Source organism: Desmodus rotundus, chromosome 1 (genome assembly GCF_022682495.2).
Source record: "Desmodus rotundus isolate HL8 chromosome 1, HLdesRot8A.1, whole genome shotgun sequence".
Taxonomy (NCBI): domain Eukaryota; kingdom Metazoa; phylum Chordata; class Mammalia; order Chiroptera; family Phyllostomidae; genus Desmodus; species Desmodus rotundus.
The window spans coordinates 6,790,697-6,807,398 of NC_071387.1; the positions used below are offsets into that span (position 1 = coordinate 6,790,697).

Genomic DNA, 16,702 nt, shown 5'->3' on the forward strand with positions numbered 1-16,702 from the left:
GTATCACTAAGAAAAACTGCTGCCAATTAAGTAATGTCACATCGCTGTGTTGTCATGAATTCAAAGATGCACCCCAACTTCAGCGGTGTTACAATGTGGAGGGAAAAGCCCGCACTAGGCTGGTGGCATACAGTGAGTTAGAAAGCGGAAAGACAATGTGACTGATAAACAGATACAAAGTCTAATCCTCTAGAAAGGCCAACTGACATACCTGTGGCAAAGCAAATTAAAGAAAGAGAAAGGAAAAATGCAGACCATTAGGAATACAAAGCAAATATAACTACATTTAGTTTAAAATTTGTGAGAATATCATATAAAACTCTATGGTCAAAAAAAATTAAATGAGGAAAATTTCTATGCTAATCATTTTTAAAACTTGGATCAAATGGACAATTTTCTACTAAAAATAGATTTTCTAAATTGGTTTTAAAAGAATTAGAAAAATCTAAATAAACAATGCTCATGGAAGAAAGTTAAAAGTTGTCAAAAATGTATCTCAACGAATTATACGACATCCCTGAAAATATTGGAGGTCTTCTATAAGACCTTAACTTCCCTTGCTATGAATACTACTTTAGGTCATAAAAAGATAGAATATTTTCATAAAATTAGCATAACCCTGAAACCCAAACTATAAGAAGCATTTTTCACCTAGCAAATGGCAAAGATGTAAAAAAGAGAAAGGAAAAGAAAAAAAACACATGAAAATCCAAAGTATTTGTGAAAGTGGGAAAAACAGGTAATTTCACCCCCTTCCAATAAGTGTAAGCTGTTACCACCTCTATGGAGAGTATTTTAAAAATATGCATGAAAAGGCATAACAGTTTGCTTACATTTTGACCCAATAATAGCAATTCTAGGAATTTAATGTGTGGTATAATCATTACTATGTGCAGGAAGTTTTTGCAACAAGGATGTTCACGGCAAAATTTTAATAGCAAAATAAAGAAACAACTTAAATGTCAATATTAGAGAGCAGATTCAAGTTTGATGGGATTGAGTCATAATACAGAAACACAGGTAATAGCACTAAATGTTCACAATAGAATAAACATACATTTTAAAAGCATATATATGTTTATTCTATTGTGAAAAGATATGAAGCAAAATGGATTATCTCTAGGTGGGATAATAAATTACATTAATTTTATTCCCTTCCTAGTTCTTTACAATAAATGTGTATTATTTTCTAATCAGAATAATCAATAATCGTTATTATAATTTTGTTGGTACCAATCTTCTAAAATGTGTTGATTTTCAGAGAACCAGAACAGAGGGGTTTGGGCCCGGGTTCCCTCAGTTTGGGAGGACGTGGATGAACAAGTAGGAGTCTGTGACCCTTCTGGGCTGCAGGTTGGGGCAAGCAGATCCCTCGTGTGAGAAGCACAACACCCCCAGTTTCAAGGTCCTCATCAAGGTTCCCGTCCTTGGGAAGTAGCAACAGCCTGTTTCAATCCAAGCATCCAACCAATTCATTACCTCTTTATCCCTGGCCCATGCTGCTTCCTGGGAATTTCTCAATTAGAAACTATAAAAACATCTTATTTGGCATTGAACAGGTTTCTTAAAAAATAGGAAGTCGATTCAGACTCCTACCTAGATAGGGAATACTGGGAACCATCTTCAGGCTTCGGATATATTCCCGAGTCCGCTTGTAATTGTCTTCTTTAGACATCAGGTAGTCCAATTTCTCAAAGGTGGTCTTGTCTTTTCGATTCAAAAGCTGAGGTGAGAAGAACACATGGAGTATGATGAGGAAGAAGAGAAATAAATCAGAAGAAGCTAAAGAGAAAGGACAACTGTGGGCGAAGACTAAAGGGAAACATCCAAATGGTGTGTCTACGGTGTGAGCCAAATCCTGAGCACAGCTGAAGAGGTGAAGAAGCAGTTTCATGTAGAGATGGAACGTTTCATGGCCTTGGGGGATCATTTTTCATAGAATCTCACCCTTGGAAGACATCCTCTGAAGCTAACTCATCCACTGTCCTAAATGATGCCAGAATCCCCTGCATAGCACCTGCCTCCAGGACGTGTAGACCCTGCAACAGCAAGGAGCTCAGAGAGTAAAGCAAATTGTACAGTGTCCCAGAGTAACTCACAGCGACCTCAGCCTCTGTACGTGAGTCCACAGCTACTCGCTTGCTCCTCAACACCTTTGCTGCTGCAGAAGGCCACAAGATATTTCACACGGCTCACTCGTGTGTGCTGTGCGCACAGCCAGGCTGCCTCTCCAGTCAAGGCTGTCCCCTCTAGACTCCCCGTTATGGCATTTTAACCAAAGAAGCCAAGCTTGCCCTGGCTGGTATGGCTCGGTGGACTGAGTGCTGGCCTGAGAATCAGAGAATCACCGGTTCGATTCCCAGTCAGGGCATATGCCTGGGTTGCAGACCAGGTCCCCAGTGGGGGGCATGCAAGAGGCAACCACACATTGATGTTTCTTTCTCTTTCTCCTTCCTTCCCCCTCGCTCTAAAAATAAATAAATAAAATCTTTTAAAAAATAAAATAAAATAAGAAACCAAGCTTTTTATCCATATGCAGTCATCTAAGTGATGACTTAGTTAAGAAAATACAGGAGGAGCAGGCATCCACAGCCCAGAGATTAGAAAAGCAAGATCCTTGATGACTGAGATTTCTGGTATGTAGAGGAGGGTTCCACGTGCATAGGAGGCATTTTGGAAGCAAGGAATAGAAGCCTGAATGCTGTGGTCATCCTGTATGTCCCAGTTCAAGGCCAAGTGCCAGGAAATGGCAGTAAGTCTCCTTGAATAAAATGGCTTTGAGGAGAGGAATCTATGCTGGGAGAAGAGGCTTAACAAGAGTATTTGGAGGAAGGTCACAGAGAGAACTGGCTTTGGCACAGCACATGGCTCCCCCCAGTTGAGCTTCCGGGACTCGGTGCCTCTGGGATTTTAGATCAATGGCTGAGCCCAGGAGTATAAATGTAGCGGGACCTTAGTCCTGGAGCATCCTTGGTCAAGCTTGGTGTTCAGATCCCAATGGTCTGTGCAAGGACCTGGACCAGCAGAGCTGCCACATTCATCAGACTGAAGTCAGCCAGTGTTCAACAGCCCCTGTCAAACAGCAGAGAGAAGTGGAACAGTACCAGGGGAAGACCGGCACCAGGGGAAGTGGGCCTTTTGTACTGAAGTAACCCCTTTAGGTGACTTTAGTACAAATGCAGTGCAGTTCCCAAGATTTGGGTCTGCAAATCCCAGACTCAGGCCATGTCTGCACCAGGGAGCCTGGGTTACCACGGGCAGACGCTGCCCAATTCCTTGATCCTCAGACTGTGGAGTCACAGAGGACTCAGCTGTGTGACGGCCCAGCTGAGCCATGACAGTTTAAGGACTTCAAGGAGGAGAGGGAAAAGAATGAGCTAAAAAGAAGGTCCTAGTGCTGAAGAAGTTAGAGAATAAATAACAAGTTTTTTTTTCCGACTGAGAAATTCAGGACATACCAGGGTGGGGATGCTACACAGATGCTAGGGACAACGCTGCTTAACTGGCTTGCTAATTTGAAGCTGTTCTTCATCACATTAACAAATGAACAGGAAATAACACCACCCCCCATTTGCTATTTGTAAAGCCCCACAATATAACAGCTCATCTGATCCTTACAAAGCCCTGGGACACAAGTGGAGCCAAGACTATTGTCTCTATTTTAGGGTCACAACCACTTGTCTGAGTATCCCTGCGGAACTCAGTTCACAGAGGACAGCAATGTCTATTACAGCAACATGGTAAGTAAATAGAGACCAAGAACCGAGACAAATAATAAGGAAACCATGGGTGGGGGAAGTGTCAAGGAAAGCCAAATAGAGAGAGGCATTTTAAATGAACATTTAGGATGAGAAATTCACTAAATGAACAACATACACCCGGATCAGAACAAGATCCTCTAGTTATGAACTGCCCCATTGTAAAGTTCAGCAGGCCCCTCATACCCTTGACTGGGAGGTCATCTCTTTATTAATGCAACGTAGAACCGCACTGGATTCTTTGGCAATCACCCATGGTCATCCAGCAGCCACACAAATCCCTGCGTTGCCCTCACGCTCTCTGTGGCTGACCCCTGCTGGTGCCCAGTGCTCACACCACTGGCTCTCTGGACCCAGGTGGGAAATTGCCTGTGTCCCCTTCCATGTTCGGCCTATCTGCCTAGCTTATCAAGTGCCTGTAAGCATGGCACCACATCACCTGTGTCCTGACATAGATATGGCCAGGCCACTGACTACGAGGTTAGAGCTCTCGGGGATGTCCCTGAAAATCACTCTGCAGATTGGACCTCAAATCAGTAACTGGGGTTCTTTGGCAGAGTGGGACAACCACAGGCAGTCACATTTGCATGCTTCCTAAATTGAAAACCAAGGTCTTCCAGTTCACACCCTGCTCTGTGAACCTTGCCTCTAAAGACCTACTCCCTATCAACCCCCCTGCCCTACACAAATACACACACACATTCACAAGGGCTGCATCTGGTTAACTTCACTCGTCTGCTCCACTCTGTGCCCACAAATGACATTCAGGGTTGCATCAGATTTCTCAATAATAGTACATCGGATGACAGCTGACATAGAAACTCAGAACACCTATTTCCCAATCAGATATTTGGAAACTACTCAAGAACTTCCTCTAGTAAAATAAAGGAATAAACCAAATACAGGGAGATACAGGACACAGGAAACAGGGGATCAAATCCAGAAGCAGTGACGGGAGTTTCTGGGATGACAGCTGAACGGCAGGCCTTGAGAACGACTGGCCCACACCCCAGAAGAGACGTGTGCAGAGAAAGAGAAGGCGCCACAGAACACCTGATAGGACCACACACTTGTTGGAATATATTTATTATATGAGAGACATATTTATTTTATATATAATTTAAAAATAAATCAAATAATTTAATAGCTTATATAGTAAAATCTAGTAAAATATTATACATTTAAAACATAATATTAAGTGTATATTATAAAATAACATAGTGTGTAATATGTAAAATATTAACATATATATATACTACACACACGCACACACAGTTGACCCTTGGACAATGCAGGTTTGAACTTCACAGGTCAATTAAACTGTGTGGGTAAATTTTTAAAAATCTGCGTATAAGTCGACCTGCACAATTCAAACCTGTGTTGTCCCAGAGTCAGCTGTTTGTGGGGGGGTGTGTGCGTGTAATACCGGGTAGACAGAAGGTAGCTAGAGTAAGAATTTTGTTTTATCATCATTCTTTATTTTCTTTTTAAAAATATATTTTATTGATTATGCTGTTATAGTTGTCTCAATTTTCCCCCTTTGGCCCCCTCTGCCCGGTACCCACCCTTCCCTCCCTAGCTCATGTCCATGGGTCATGCATATAATAAGTTCTTTGGCTTCTCCCTTTCCTATGCTATTCTTAACATCCCCCTGTCCATTTTGTTCCTACCAATTATGCTTCTTAATCCCTGCACCATTTCTCCCACTCTCCCTCCACCCTCTCCCTGCTGAAATCCTTCCAAATGATCTCCATTCCTATGATTCTGCTCCTGTTCTTGTTGTTTGCTTAGTTTGTTATTGTTTTTGTTTTTTAGATTCAGTTGTTAATAGCTGTGAGTTTGTTGTCATTTTAATGTTCATAGTTTTGATCTTCTTTTTTTTCTCCTTAAGTAAGTCCTTTTAACATCTCATATAATAGTGGCTTGATGATGATGAATTCCTTTAGCTTTATCTTTTCTGGGAGAGAGTCCCCAACAAGTTAGACCCAAAGAGGACCACACCAAGACACATCATAATTAAAATGACAAAGGTTAAAGATAAAGAGAGAGTCTTCAAAGCAGCAAGAGAAAAGCAGAAAGTCACCTACAAAGGAGTTCCCATAAGACCAGCAGCTGATCTCTCATAAGAAACTTTGCAGGCAAGACGGGACTGGCAAGAAGTATTCAAGGTGATGAAAAGCAAGGACCTAAAACCTAGATTACTCTATCCAGCAAAGCTACCATTTAGAATGGGAAGGGCAGATTAAGAACTTTTTTAAAAGGGAATTAGAAATTCCAGGGAAACAAAAAAAGTATTCAATAAAGGATATGTCATTAATGGTTTACTACTTGACTACAAAAAACCATATTTACACATCCCTAATAATTAAAACACTAACTACTCATCTAACAAGTGGCTGAGCCACAGTAACATGAGTGAGCTTGAAGAGTGAAGGAAGTTGGGGAAAACTAAACAACATGTATCATATAAAGGAGTCACCAAATACTGTTTAAAGTAAACAGATCAAGAAATTTTAGCCAAAGCGCATTGGCAGGCATGTGGCAGAAACGACCCGCAGGACCAGCTCATTCACGGGTAAGTGGCGGCCTCTGGGGAGTGAGCGGGGCTCAGAGAGATGAGTGTTTGTTGTTTCACTAAGCCTTTCATCACTTAGTGACTTTTAAAGTTAATGTGCGTGTATTATGCTGAAAAAATCTTTTGAGATTTAATTTTTTAAAATACAGAGTGTGTTTATTAAAAAAAAAAGCAACATTTACTTATACGTGTTTTAAAGTTTTATTACAAGTGGAGCCATAAACTAAAAACCTCATATGAATTCAGGCTCCTTTACATGTTAGAGTTTACAGGAAGCTTCAGGAAGAAACCATTAGAGATATTATACATACAAGAAAATAAGTTTCTTTGCCTACCTGAGTCAAACAGATACTAAAAGCATTCATGTCCAGGAAAAGAGGCAGGGAAAATCAGGGTGAGGAAAGGCTCCTAGCTTCAACAGGCAAGCTCACGTGCAGGGGAGTTGACAAGTCCTGGGGAGCCCTGCAGCGCCCTTCCACAGTACTCGAGATGGCGGCGGTCAGCTGTGCGGTTGCTGTGCGGTTGCGCCTGGGCCGCACTCGGCTACCGACCCTGGGAAGGCCGTGGCCGCTGGCGGCACTCACTCCAGTGTCCCCTGCATCTGCTATGGGTCCTGGCGCAGAGGAAACGCTGCCCGAACGCTCGCTGAACAAAGGAACGACAAAACTAACAGTGATAACTTAAGAATCCAATTCCGTGGAAAAATTCGAACACTTAAATAATTCTTGGGTAAAAGGGGGGAAAGCTAAAATTATAAACAATTTACAAACCACGCATGATAAAAACACTGTATGTTAAACTATGTGGTTAGGCCAAAACTGTACATGGTTTTAAACTCTTTTATAATTAAACAACTAAGAATATAAATCAACTAAACATTCAACTCAAGAGGCTAGAAAAATGAGAGGGCACTCAGAAACTGATTAATAGATAAGATTGGACACTGTTAGGTTAAAGAACTGAATACCAAACCTATGGAAATAACTAAACTTAAGAACTAATTTTTATAAAATATCAATAGAACAGGTAAAAAAAACCTCTATAAATAAGGCAAAAAAGCGAAACCAGACAATATTAGGATTGAGAAAGGGGCTATAACCACATATGTAGAGTGAACTACAATTACAAGGTGAAAATCCATACTTGCATCCTGATTTTAAATAACTTTCATGGGGTCAAGTGTCACCTGTGAGGGATAACCGGGACTCTCAAATCATGGGGTCAAAAGCCAGGCAGCTTGGTCAAACACCTGGAGAGTGTGGCTTTGGAAATTCCCCTGATCGTACTCCAAGAGCTTGCCTGCGGCACTTGCACGTGACTGGTAATGAAGGCCCGCCCCCCGCCCCCCCCCCCCCCCCCCCCCAGCCTTCTTTCTGGTAAATAGTTCAATCTTTCTCCATGGAGGAAAAAAGAAAAGCCCCTCCAAATCCTCTCTATGAGGACTTTGGTATCTTGTCCCACTACCTCGAGAGGGTAACATTTCTTGATACATGGAAATGTTTTTCAACAAAGAGCCTGCTGCTTCAAATATATAAAACTGGCTCAAAATTCTACTTTAATTCCAGTGTCTACTGCTGGTACGGAAAGAATTTTTAGTGCCGTGGCTAATCTATGGACCAATGGATTCAACAGACTGAGTGTGGAATGAGCAAGGAATGAAACTAGGGCACTTAAAAAAAGTAATTTTTGCTTCTTTAAATACAAATTATCAGATTCTGAAATTAAGCGCAAAGCCATGTATCTAATGTAAAATATTAGATGCAATGGAGAATGTCATAAATAACACAAGAAAAAATGTGGCTTCACAATTTAGTAGGTATCCTGGATAGCTGTCTGTATTTGTCTTTGACTATGGTTGCTTTAAATTCTGTACAGATAGAAGTTAACTTGCAGAAAATGTTATAATGCAAAGAATTCCTGTCCATAGAAAGGCAAATTATGTGTCATGGAATGCCACTGATTATCACCCTGGGATTACTGACAAGTTTTGTGCCCATTTGAAAAGTGATTTCAATATTCCTTATCTGACTGTAAGTACTCTGGGTTCTCTCTCTCTCTCTTTTTTTCTTTCTTTCTTTTTTTTTTCTTTCTTTTCTCTATGTCTCCCCATTCACAATACAGACCAGGCAAAGGGCCTGGGCTGAGGTGTATATGGGGTGGGTTTACTCTGCCTCCTCTTTCTGTACAGGTAGTGTAAGAACACAGCCTGTGGTAAGCACTGGGAGGCCTCTGGGTTCTCTTTTGATACAGTTGTAATACCTCGCTGGTTCTCTCACTAATTCATGAGTTAAATAAAACCTTTAACAAGTATTCATTTTATATTTGTATGAGTAGTGATTTTATATTTTAAAAATATCCTTTTGCCCTGGCTGGTGTGGCTCTGGATTGGTGTGGCCTGCGAACCAAAGGGTCGCTGGTTTGATTCCCAGTCAGGGCACATGCCTGGGTTGCAGGGCAGGTCCCCAGGAGGGGGCACTTGAGAGGCAACCACACATTGACGTTTCTCTCCCTCTCTTTCTCCCTCCCTTCCCCTCCCCCTAAAGAATAAAATCTTTAAAAATAAAAACATCCTTTAACAGTTTCTATGCACCTACACATATATACATACATACATTCACACACATGCATACATACACACAGAATTTATACTCATGTATGACAGTTATCAGGTGTTTCCACTAACAACTGCTAATTTTTTTAACTTCCACTGACATCAACCCTGGGAGATATTCCCACAAAGCCTGAAGAGTAGAGCCAGGAGGCTGAGATTGGTCCCTGAGTAAAAGTTTGCCAAGGGCCCAGCGTGGGCTCAGAGCCGGTCCGGGCGGGCGAGGAGTCAAGCACCAAGTGCGCATCCCCACATGTACAACCTGGCTGAGCAATGAGAAGGGCGAGATAAGGCCAGGAAGGGTCAGAAACACTGGAAGAGAGCTCTAGAAGGAGAGAAACTCCGTCATGGGAAGAAGAAGGAACTTCAGGAAGAAGCAGTCCTGGAAATGAGTCTTGAAGGATTTCAACCAGCAGAGAAATGGGGCTGGAGAGGACCCAGAGGACAAAGAACGCACAAGCAGCGGCCGGGAGGTAGGAACACAGAGATGCTCCAGGGAGCAGCAGCTGAGCAGCAGTGTAGGCAAGCGTTGCTTTGGAAGAGACTGGAAAGGTAGCAGAGAGATGGAAATTCATCACTTGGTGAAGTATGTTTCTGAGGTGGCCATTTGGATACCGTGCACAAGTGGTGACCGCTGTGACTGCTAATTCTGCTTTTCCAGATATGTCAACTCAACTTGCAAACAGGGTGCCAATCACAAGCAGCAAAGCATGAGCAGCAAAGACTAATCAAAGGGGAAAGAATGAGCTGGTTGTGGCCGTACTGGAACAGGAAATTCCTATGGCCAGCTCCTGCGTCCCTTCCACACGTGACAGGAGGTGCGAGGCGGCTGTGTGGCCAGCAGAGGCATCTGCTCCACTGGCCACCGCTGAAAGGGTTATGGTTTGTTTTTCAGGGTCAGGAAGTAGGTGTGAAATAGGTACGAAACATTTTGATGTCTGCTGCCACTGCCAAAATGCCTCTACTGTGTCCTCGGACTCTGCAAGGTGCGCACTACCCGTGAGCTGTCATCCAGCGCCACATTTCCCACACAAGTTTCTCTCAAAACGCCCAGCGAGACACACCGGCCATCTCTCTCTTCCAGGCTCAGTACCTCCCCTTACTCTATGGGATCACTGAAGAGCAGGGTTAGAAGTCCAAGTGATGGTTAAAAACTGGCTGACAGAACATTGCCAATACAAAGCTGGCGGTAATGAAATGAAGTTCCAATGACGGGTTAAAAAGAGTGGCCTCAGAATGGTTTCCAGAGCACGCTGCTCTGGAGGAGCGGTGAGCACAGACCTCCCAACCAAGTGTGGGGGGGGCAGTGTGGAGCACTGAAACCGTCTTTAATCAGGGAAGGGAAAACCGCGCAGCTCTGTTCGGGGTGATCACTCCAGCAGTGGTGCGGGGAAGGACCGGAGAGTATACCAGAAGCAAGGAGACCAGCTGGAAGATGACAATGACCTCAGGTCATAAAGAAAAGGGCCTGGCTGATGGGGGTGGCAGCTTCTGCCAGCACAGTTGAGAACAGTCAGAAGAGCTGAAAATAATTATAGTAACAACAGCAGCAGAGCAGCAGCTAACACTTGTCTAGACCTGACTAGCTGCCAGGCATCATTCTAAACGTTTTTTCATATATTTACTCCTTTAGTCCGTGCCATGAGATGCAGGTCCAAGGCTGAGCCAAGAGGTATGTTTCCAGGGTCCATACCCTTAATCTCCATGGGACACTGCCCCATATTTCTTGGCCTGGGGTCCCCATACCTATTTAGGAATTCAGGTCATGTGGTACGCAGACCCCACAGCAGCCACCTGAGACACAGGCCTGAGTGACAGCCTTTCAAAGGTAACTTTTTTCATTCATGCTCCCTTGGGGACCCCCCCTCGCCAGGATGAACAGAAGTTTTCTGATAGGGTGACACCTGAGGACTGGCTGATTTCTGTGGATATCTGACTTCCAGCCCCCTAGGCATGTGGGTCTGCAGCCTGGACCTCCCCCGGCCCCCACACACGTTGGAACCCTAGCCCCAGCTTCGAAGGCCTTAGCAGTTCCACTCGACTCTGCTTGCTGTGCTGACTCTGAGAACGTTCTTTATTTCTAGCACGTAGTGACTTCCATTTCTTAGCTCCTGGCTCAGCTTTGCTCCTCGGTTTTTAATTTGGTTGCATTTTATCCAGGATTTATTTGTGTTTCTGTGTTTGAAGCAAGCAGTTGGGAGAGAGGGGCCTTTCCTCATCAGCTCAGTCTGCCATATTGCCTCAAAGTCCAAAACACAGTCTGCTAAGAGAGCCTTCTGGCACTCGCTGTCACTTCCTGGAAACCCAAGTTGGATTTCAGACATGCCAAGTTGTGAGCTGTCGAAGGAACATGTGAGCAGAGGTCTCTGGGGGGCAGGCGTGGGAACACGGGTCTAGGGCTCCAGAAAAAGGCTGGGGTGAGAGCTGACAGGAAGCCACCCCTGGGGCACAGAGGTGAAGGCTGATGCTCTCCAAGCCAGTGGCATCCCCCAGGGATGGGAAGTGGATTGGGGCGGGTGGGGACTGGGGTCAGAGACTGGGGTCAGAGCCTCCAGAACACTTAGTGCGCAGGAGGAGCAAAAGCTGGTGGGGGGTGGGGGGGGAGCCAGCCGACAGACGGCAGGAAGAGAACCAAGTCAAGTGCAAAGAGAATTTTCAAAAGGAGGGTGATGAACAGTGTCCAATGTTGTGAGGATATCAAGGAGGATGAGGGTGGCAGTCAGCAGGATTCATGGTTGGGAACTTCTGAGGAGTGTCAGGGGAAGGAACAACTGGAGGGTGCAAACATTGGTTTCCTCTGCTTCCCATCTCCTCACCCCCTCACCCAAGGCTCAGGGAAACCTGAACAGGCAGCCTATGCCTGTCACCACCTTCTCAACAACATCAGAGGGAGCTTACTGGGACACTTTCTGGATGAAAGACTCTAAAATCCAAAATATGAACACATCTGCCTTCTTAGGATACTTGCAAAGTAGCCATTCTCAGAACTGCAGCTTGGTGACCCCGTGCCCCCAGATGTCTGGGAGTGAGAGCCCCATTCTCAGAAAGCTCCCCTTCCAGGTCACCACCATGCAGGCCAGGCCTCCCGACCCATCGGCTGAGATGTCCTCCCAGCCAGAAACTTCAGTTTTCACTTTGCTGCTGCAGATGAGTCAAAATCTCTGGATCAATTCAGCAGGAAAGAGTGAATCACAATAGGAATGTGCACAGAGCTAGTGGTGCGTGTGTGCTTGTGCATATGTGTGTGCGTGTGGGTGTGTGTACATGAGTGTGTATGGTGTGTAGCACATGGCTGTAATTACTATTGTGAGTGACTCACCCATTCTCCAGGAATTCCACCCCCCAGGTCCCTCATGAATAAGTCAGCCTCCTCTTGGGACCAGGTTATACCATTTCCCAATTGCTCAGGCCCCAAACCTAGGAATCATCCTTCCTTCCTTTCTTTTCCTCATCTCCAACATCCCATCCATTGCAAATCCCGCCAACTCTATCTTCAGAATGCCTTCCCTACCAGTGAACTTTCCTCCATGTCCACTGCCACTTCCTCCACCCCAGCCAGCCTCTCCTCTCTCCTGGATTCAGCCCTAACATCCTAACTAGGCCCCGTTTCCACTGTTGACTTCTTCCAGAATCCCCCACTCCATTTGTTTTCCACACAGTAGCAACAGCAATTAAAGAACAAAAAATAAAACCAGCTGTAAAGCAGACCAAGTCGGTCTCCTGTTTAAACCCCTTTCCTACACTTAGAATACAACCTAACTCCTCTCCCAGGCCCTGAACCCTCCATGATTGGTCCCACTTCCCACCTATGGCATCTGGTACCACCTCCTCCCGGTCCCATGTTCCTGCACCGCCGGCCTTTGCATTTCTTCCCGCTGCGGGACTCTGCACTGGCTGTACCCTCTGCCTGGAATGCTCACGCCCTCATTTTAGCACGGCTGGCTCCTTTTGTTATTCAGGGGCCAGACAAGCCTTCCCTGAACACCCCATCATTTCTATCACATCCTCCTGTCTTAGTCTTCTGCTTCATTTTGTTCCCATTTGACAGTTCTCTGTTCATTACTTCATACATTCAACAAACATCGATTACTTCTTGTGCCAGCCAGTGTCGGCATATGTTTATTCTGCCTCAATGACATGTCTGTCTCCTCTGAATAACATTAAAAAGCTCATGAAGACAGGGGCCTTGAGCACAGCCTTAGGGCCTGGCGTGGAAGAGGCATTCAATAAATATTTGATCTGCAGAATGAATAAGTACACACGGTAATGTGTATACTCAGGAAATCAGAATTGGCTGATGCAACTTCTAAGGTCTCGTGGCTTTGAGGCAGCCAATACTCCAAAGTGGCCCTAGTGCTGGGATACCTCAGATCCTGCCTAGATTTTTCCAGGCCAGCAGGTGATTCCCTTCCTGTCTGTGCATCTAGCCAGCATTTATTATGGGCCTACAATGTGCAGGCCTATCCTTGGTGTCAATCATGGTTCTGCTCCAGCTCACCCAGGTACTTGGCCATTACTGGCCCATGGTACTTGGTCAGGGCAGCCTGTCCTACAGCTAGTGACCAAGTGGCCCTGATTGGGGGTCACCCATGGTGCAACCAAGTGGCAGGTTTCCTCCCACGCCTGCAACTGGCTTCAGCCCAAGTTTCCCAGATATCCAGGGTTTCAGGGCAACCCCAGGGAGCCGGTCCTGCCCTGTCCCCAGGGCAGTGTACCGGCCTCACTCCTCCAGACCCACTTCCCGAGCAGCGTGTGTGTCTGTTTCTCCACGCCCTGTGCCCCGCCTGATCCCAACACCGGGTTCTGTCATTGACGAGTCAGCTGGCACACTGGCCAAGAACATGGACTATGGGGTCCAGCAAGGCAAGGCTGCAACGTGTTGGCTCTGGCACCCACCAGGGATACAGAGAAAATCAGACCTCATCAAGAAGAGGCAGTCAGAAGGGGAGGCAGACCTGTAAACAAGACCACAGAGCAGATGGGCTGTGTGCTGTGAAAGGACAGGTGTGGGGAGAACGTCGGGGGCACAATGCGGTCATCAATTCCACTGGGCTGGGGTAACCAGGATGATGGGAAAAGATGACATGTTTGGCCCCCTCCATTTCCCAAAGGCTCTGTGCAAACCAGTGTCCTGGGACTAGCAGAACAGGTGGGTGAGAGGGGGCTTGCAAGACTCCCTATGGTCCCTCACCAACTATAAACTTAGAGGGGTCATTCAGAGTCACGATATCACTGACAATAAGGTCTGTGCACTATGAAATTCAAAATTATTCCTCTGGGTCCCCAGATAGTTCCCAGCAGCCCAAGAAATAATAATAGCATCTAAATGATGGAAAATTCATCTGAAAAAGAATCTCCAGGCAACTGCTGGAAAAGCCTCACAGCTCAGACAGAGCCGGGGAATCACAGGGCTGTTGGCCACTGCAGAGGCCACCGGCTTCCAAACTTGCTTTTGACCTCTGAAGTCATCGCTCAACTGAAATTCACCCAGAAGTGCAGCACGTAGAACTGACATGAACAGAGCTGCTCTGGTGGAAACGGCACTGCAGCTGTCTGCCCAGCACCCTCCCTCTTCTCCCCCAGCCCCTGGTGGCCCCCAGAGCAGCTCCAAAGAGCCCCTGGGGCTCCAAAGGCATTGATGTGGGAAACCAGCCCCCCAGGGTCACGCTCTGAGCTGCACCTGAAGGCAAACCCCAGTTTCCTGAGTCCTGGCTAGCACTTCTCACTTGGCTTTAAAGAGCTACATCTATGGAAGGTTGTACTTTAAAGAAACAAGGCTCAAATCTGATCACCTACAGCATAATCCCTGAGAAGTTTAAAAGCTCCGGAACGAGCCAAGTATGAAACAGGGCCCAGCCCCACAGACAGGCAGAATGAAGTTGGGAAATGAGTTGCAGAAGCACAGCTGACAATTCCATACAGCTTCCTTCAGTTCCGTGGGACATAAACAGTCCTTGAAAGGCTGGGGCCGTGTTGCTGTGAGAGACCCTGGACCAGGCGGGCCAGGAGGTGAATGCTAACGAGCTATGGAAAGAGCAATTACCCATGTCAGGCCCTGCGCCAAGCTAAGGAGGAGAAAGAGGTCTGAGATAGTTTTCAAGTATTTTTACAGCAGAAAAACTTTCCTACAGACTCAATTATATAACTCTCAGACTCCACCTCTGGGCTGAAATTATCCATGGCCTTCAGGAAAAAAATCATTTTTCCTTACATGAGGGTCACAGGTTTCTCCAGAGAAACTCCTAGCTGTATGGCCAGCAACCCACGGCAGCTGCAAACCATCAGCCCAGAGACCTTCCCAAGCACAGTCTGGAGCCTGCCAGAGAAGAGTGCCAGCCAAGTGCCGGGCAGATGTCATGTCGCTGACCCGGCCACCGCTCAGGACGCTGCAGGGTGTGGGAAGGCCCACTCTAGGGGGCTTCCAAACCTGTGCACTCCAGTGTCCCCCCACTTCCTTATCCCAGAATGGGGCTGAGGTCACTGAGGGAGAGAGGAACGTGTCGTTAACCCCCAGTCATCCTCTGAGTCCGCAAAGGGCGGACAGTCAGAGATAGCCTTCTGGGGCCGAAGGAATGAAGAGCTTCACCGGTGAAATGACAGTCAAAATCAAAGGCACAGACTTAGGAAAATTAACTTACAGCCCAGGTTTTCGTCAGCCTGAAGATGGGTGCACTCTGTAATGCTGACACCACAGACATGAGAGAATGAAGGTTGTTGAGTTCTAGAAGTTTCTGAAAAAAGACATGGAATAGATTATTTTGCTGCTATAAACAACAGAACAAAAACATGCTCAAGTGTTACCAAATGTTGTCGTATTGATGAAATTCAATTACACTTAAAATACCTCATGTAGAAAACACAGTTGTAGGAAGTTCATAGAAACCATATGCTCTTTTTCTTTTAAACTGTCCAAAGGTGAGTCTGTGTCTACAGCATCTGCAGAATTTCATAAGCTGCCTCGTCTGGTTGCTGGGCAGAAATGTGGCTCAGAATAAGGTTTGATACGTCATTTGTGTTCTTGTTTCAGACAAGTCTGAGCTGTCCCGACAGGCTTTCGTAAACCGAAACCTCAGCTGCACCAACAAGACCAACGTGGGTCTCCTGCGACTGCCTTAACACGGAAATGAGAAGGGCTAAGGAAAGATGTTATCCATCTGCATAAGCCCCTCAGCCAGGAGGACAGAGATCTGGCTTCCTAATCCCTTGGCCGTGCTCCTCTGAAGCAGACCCCGGATTAGTGTGAGCATTGGGACTCCACTCAGTCTCAAAGAAGTTCCTTTCCACGGAGGGCAACAGGAGGAGACAGAGCCGCGAGGAAGTGCAGGAGAACGTGATTGCTCTGTTCTTGGTTTCATGCTGAGGGGAACCTGCTAACAGGACTGGGGCTCCACTTTTCATCCCTGGGGGTCATTGACATTTGGGTCAGCAAGCAGGCTCTAGGAACCAAGAAATCTGGTTCCAGCCCCGGCCCCGAAGTGCTCTTGTGTCCTTGGGCATGGGTCACTGCTTCTGAGTGCTACTTCTGAGCCTTGGCACCCTCATCTTAAAATGAGGAAAGTAATCATGGCCCCTCTGCTACCTGGCACAGCTCACGTGAGCTGCCTCGACCCCTGCCTGACACTGGGGCAGGCACTCAAGGTGACGTGGGTTGCTCACTCTTTGTTGGGAAGACTCATCCCCCCACATGTCCCCATCACTCATCTTGGGTACTTCCAAGCTCAGGTGCTACTTCCCCTACTATGTCTTTTCTGACCATGTTCC

The 16,702-nt window shown here is 46.0% G+C and overlaps 1 protein-coding gene and 1 non-coding gene across 14 annotated transcripts in view; both read right to left on the reverse strand.

Annotated features, from left to right (window-relative positions):
• The window catches only part of RALGPS1 (Ral GEF with PH domain and SH3 binding motif 1), a 268,377-nt gene that overhangs the window by 130,028 nt on the left and 121,647 nt on the right, over positions 1-16,702 (reverse strand). For all 13 annotated transcript variants that reach the window (XM_053920557.2, XM_053920551.2, XM_053920565.2 and 10 more), the window contains 2 exons: positions 15,580-15,672; positions 1,597-1,723 (listed from right to left, as the gene is read on the reverse strand). In XM_053920557.2, coding sequence (XP_053776532.1) covers positions 1,597-1,723; positions 15,580-15,672 — 220 coding nt within the window. The remainder of the gene's footprint in view (positions 1-1,596; positions 1,724-15,579; positions 15,673-16,702) is intronic.
• LOC112306637 (small nucleolar RNA SNORA51) lies at positions 8,430-8,561 on the reverse strand. Its single transcript, XR_002974966.2, has one exon. It is a non-coding gene; the product is annotated as a small nucleolar RNA SNORA51 (small nucleolar RNA).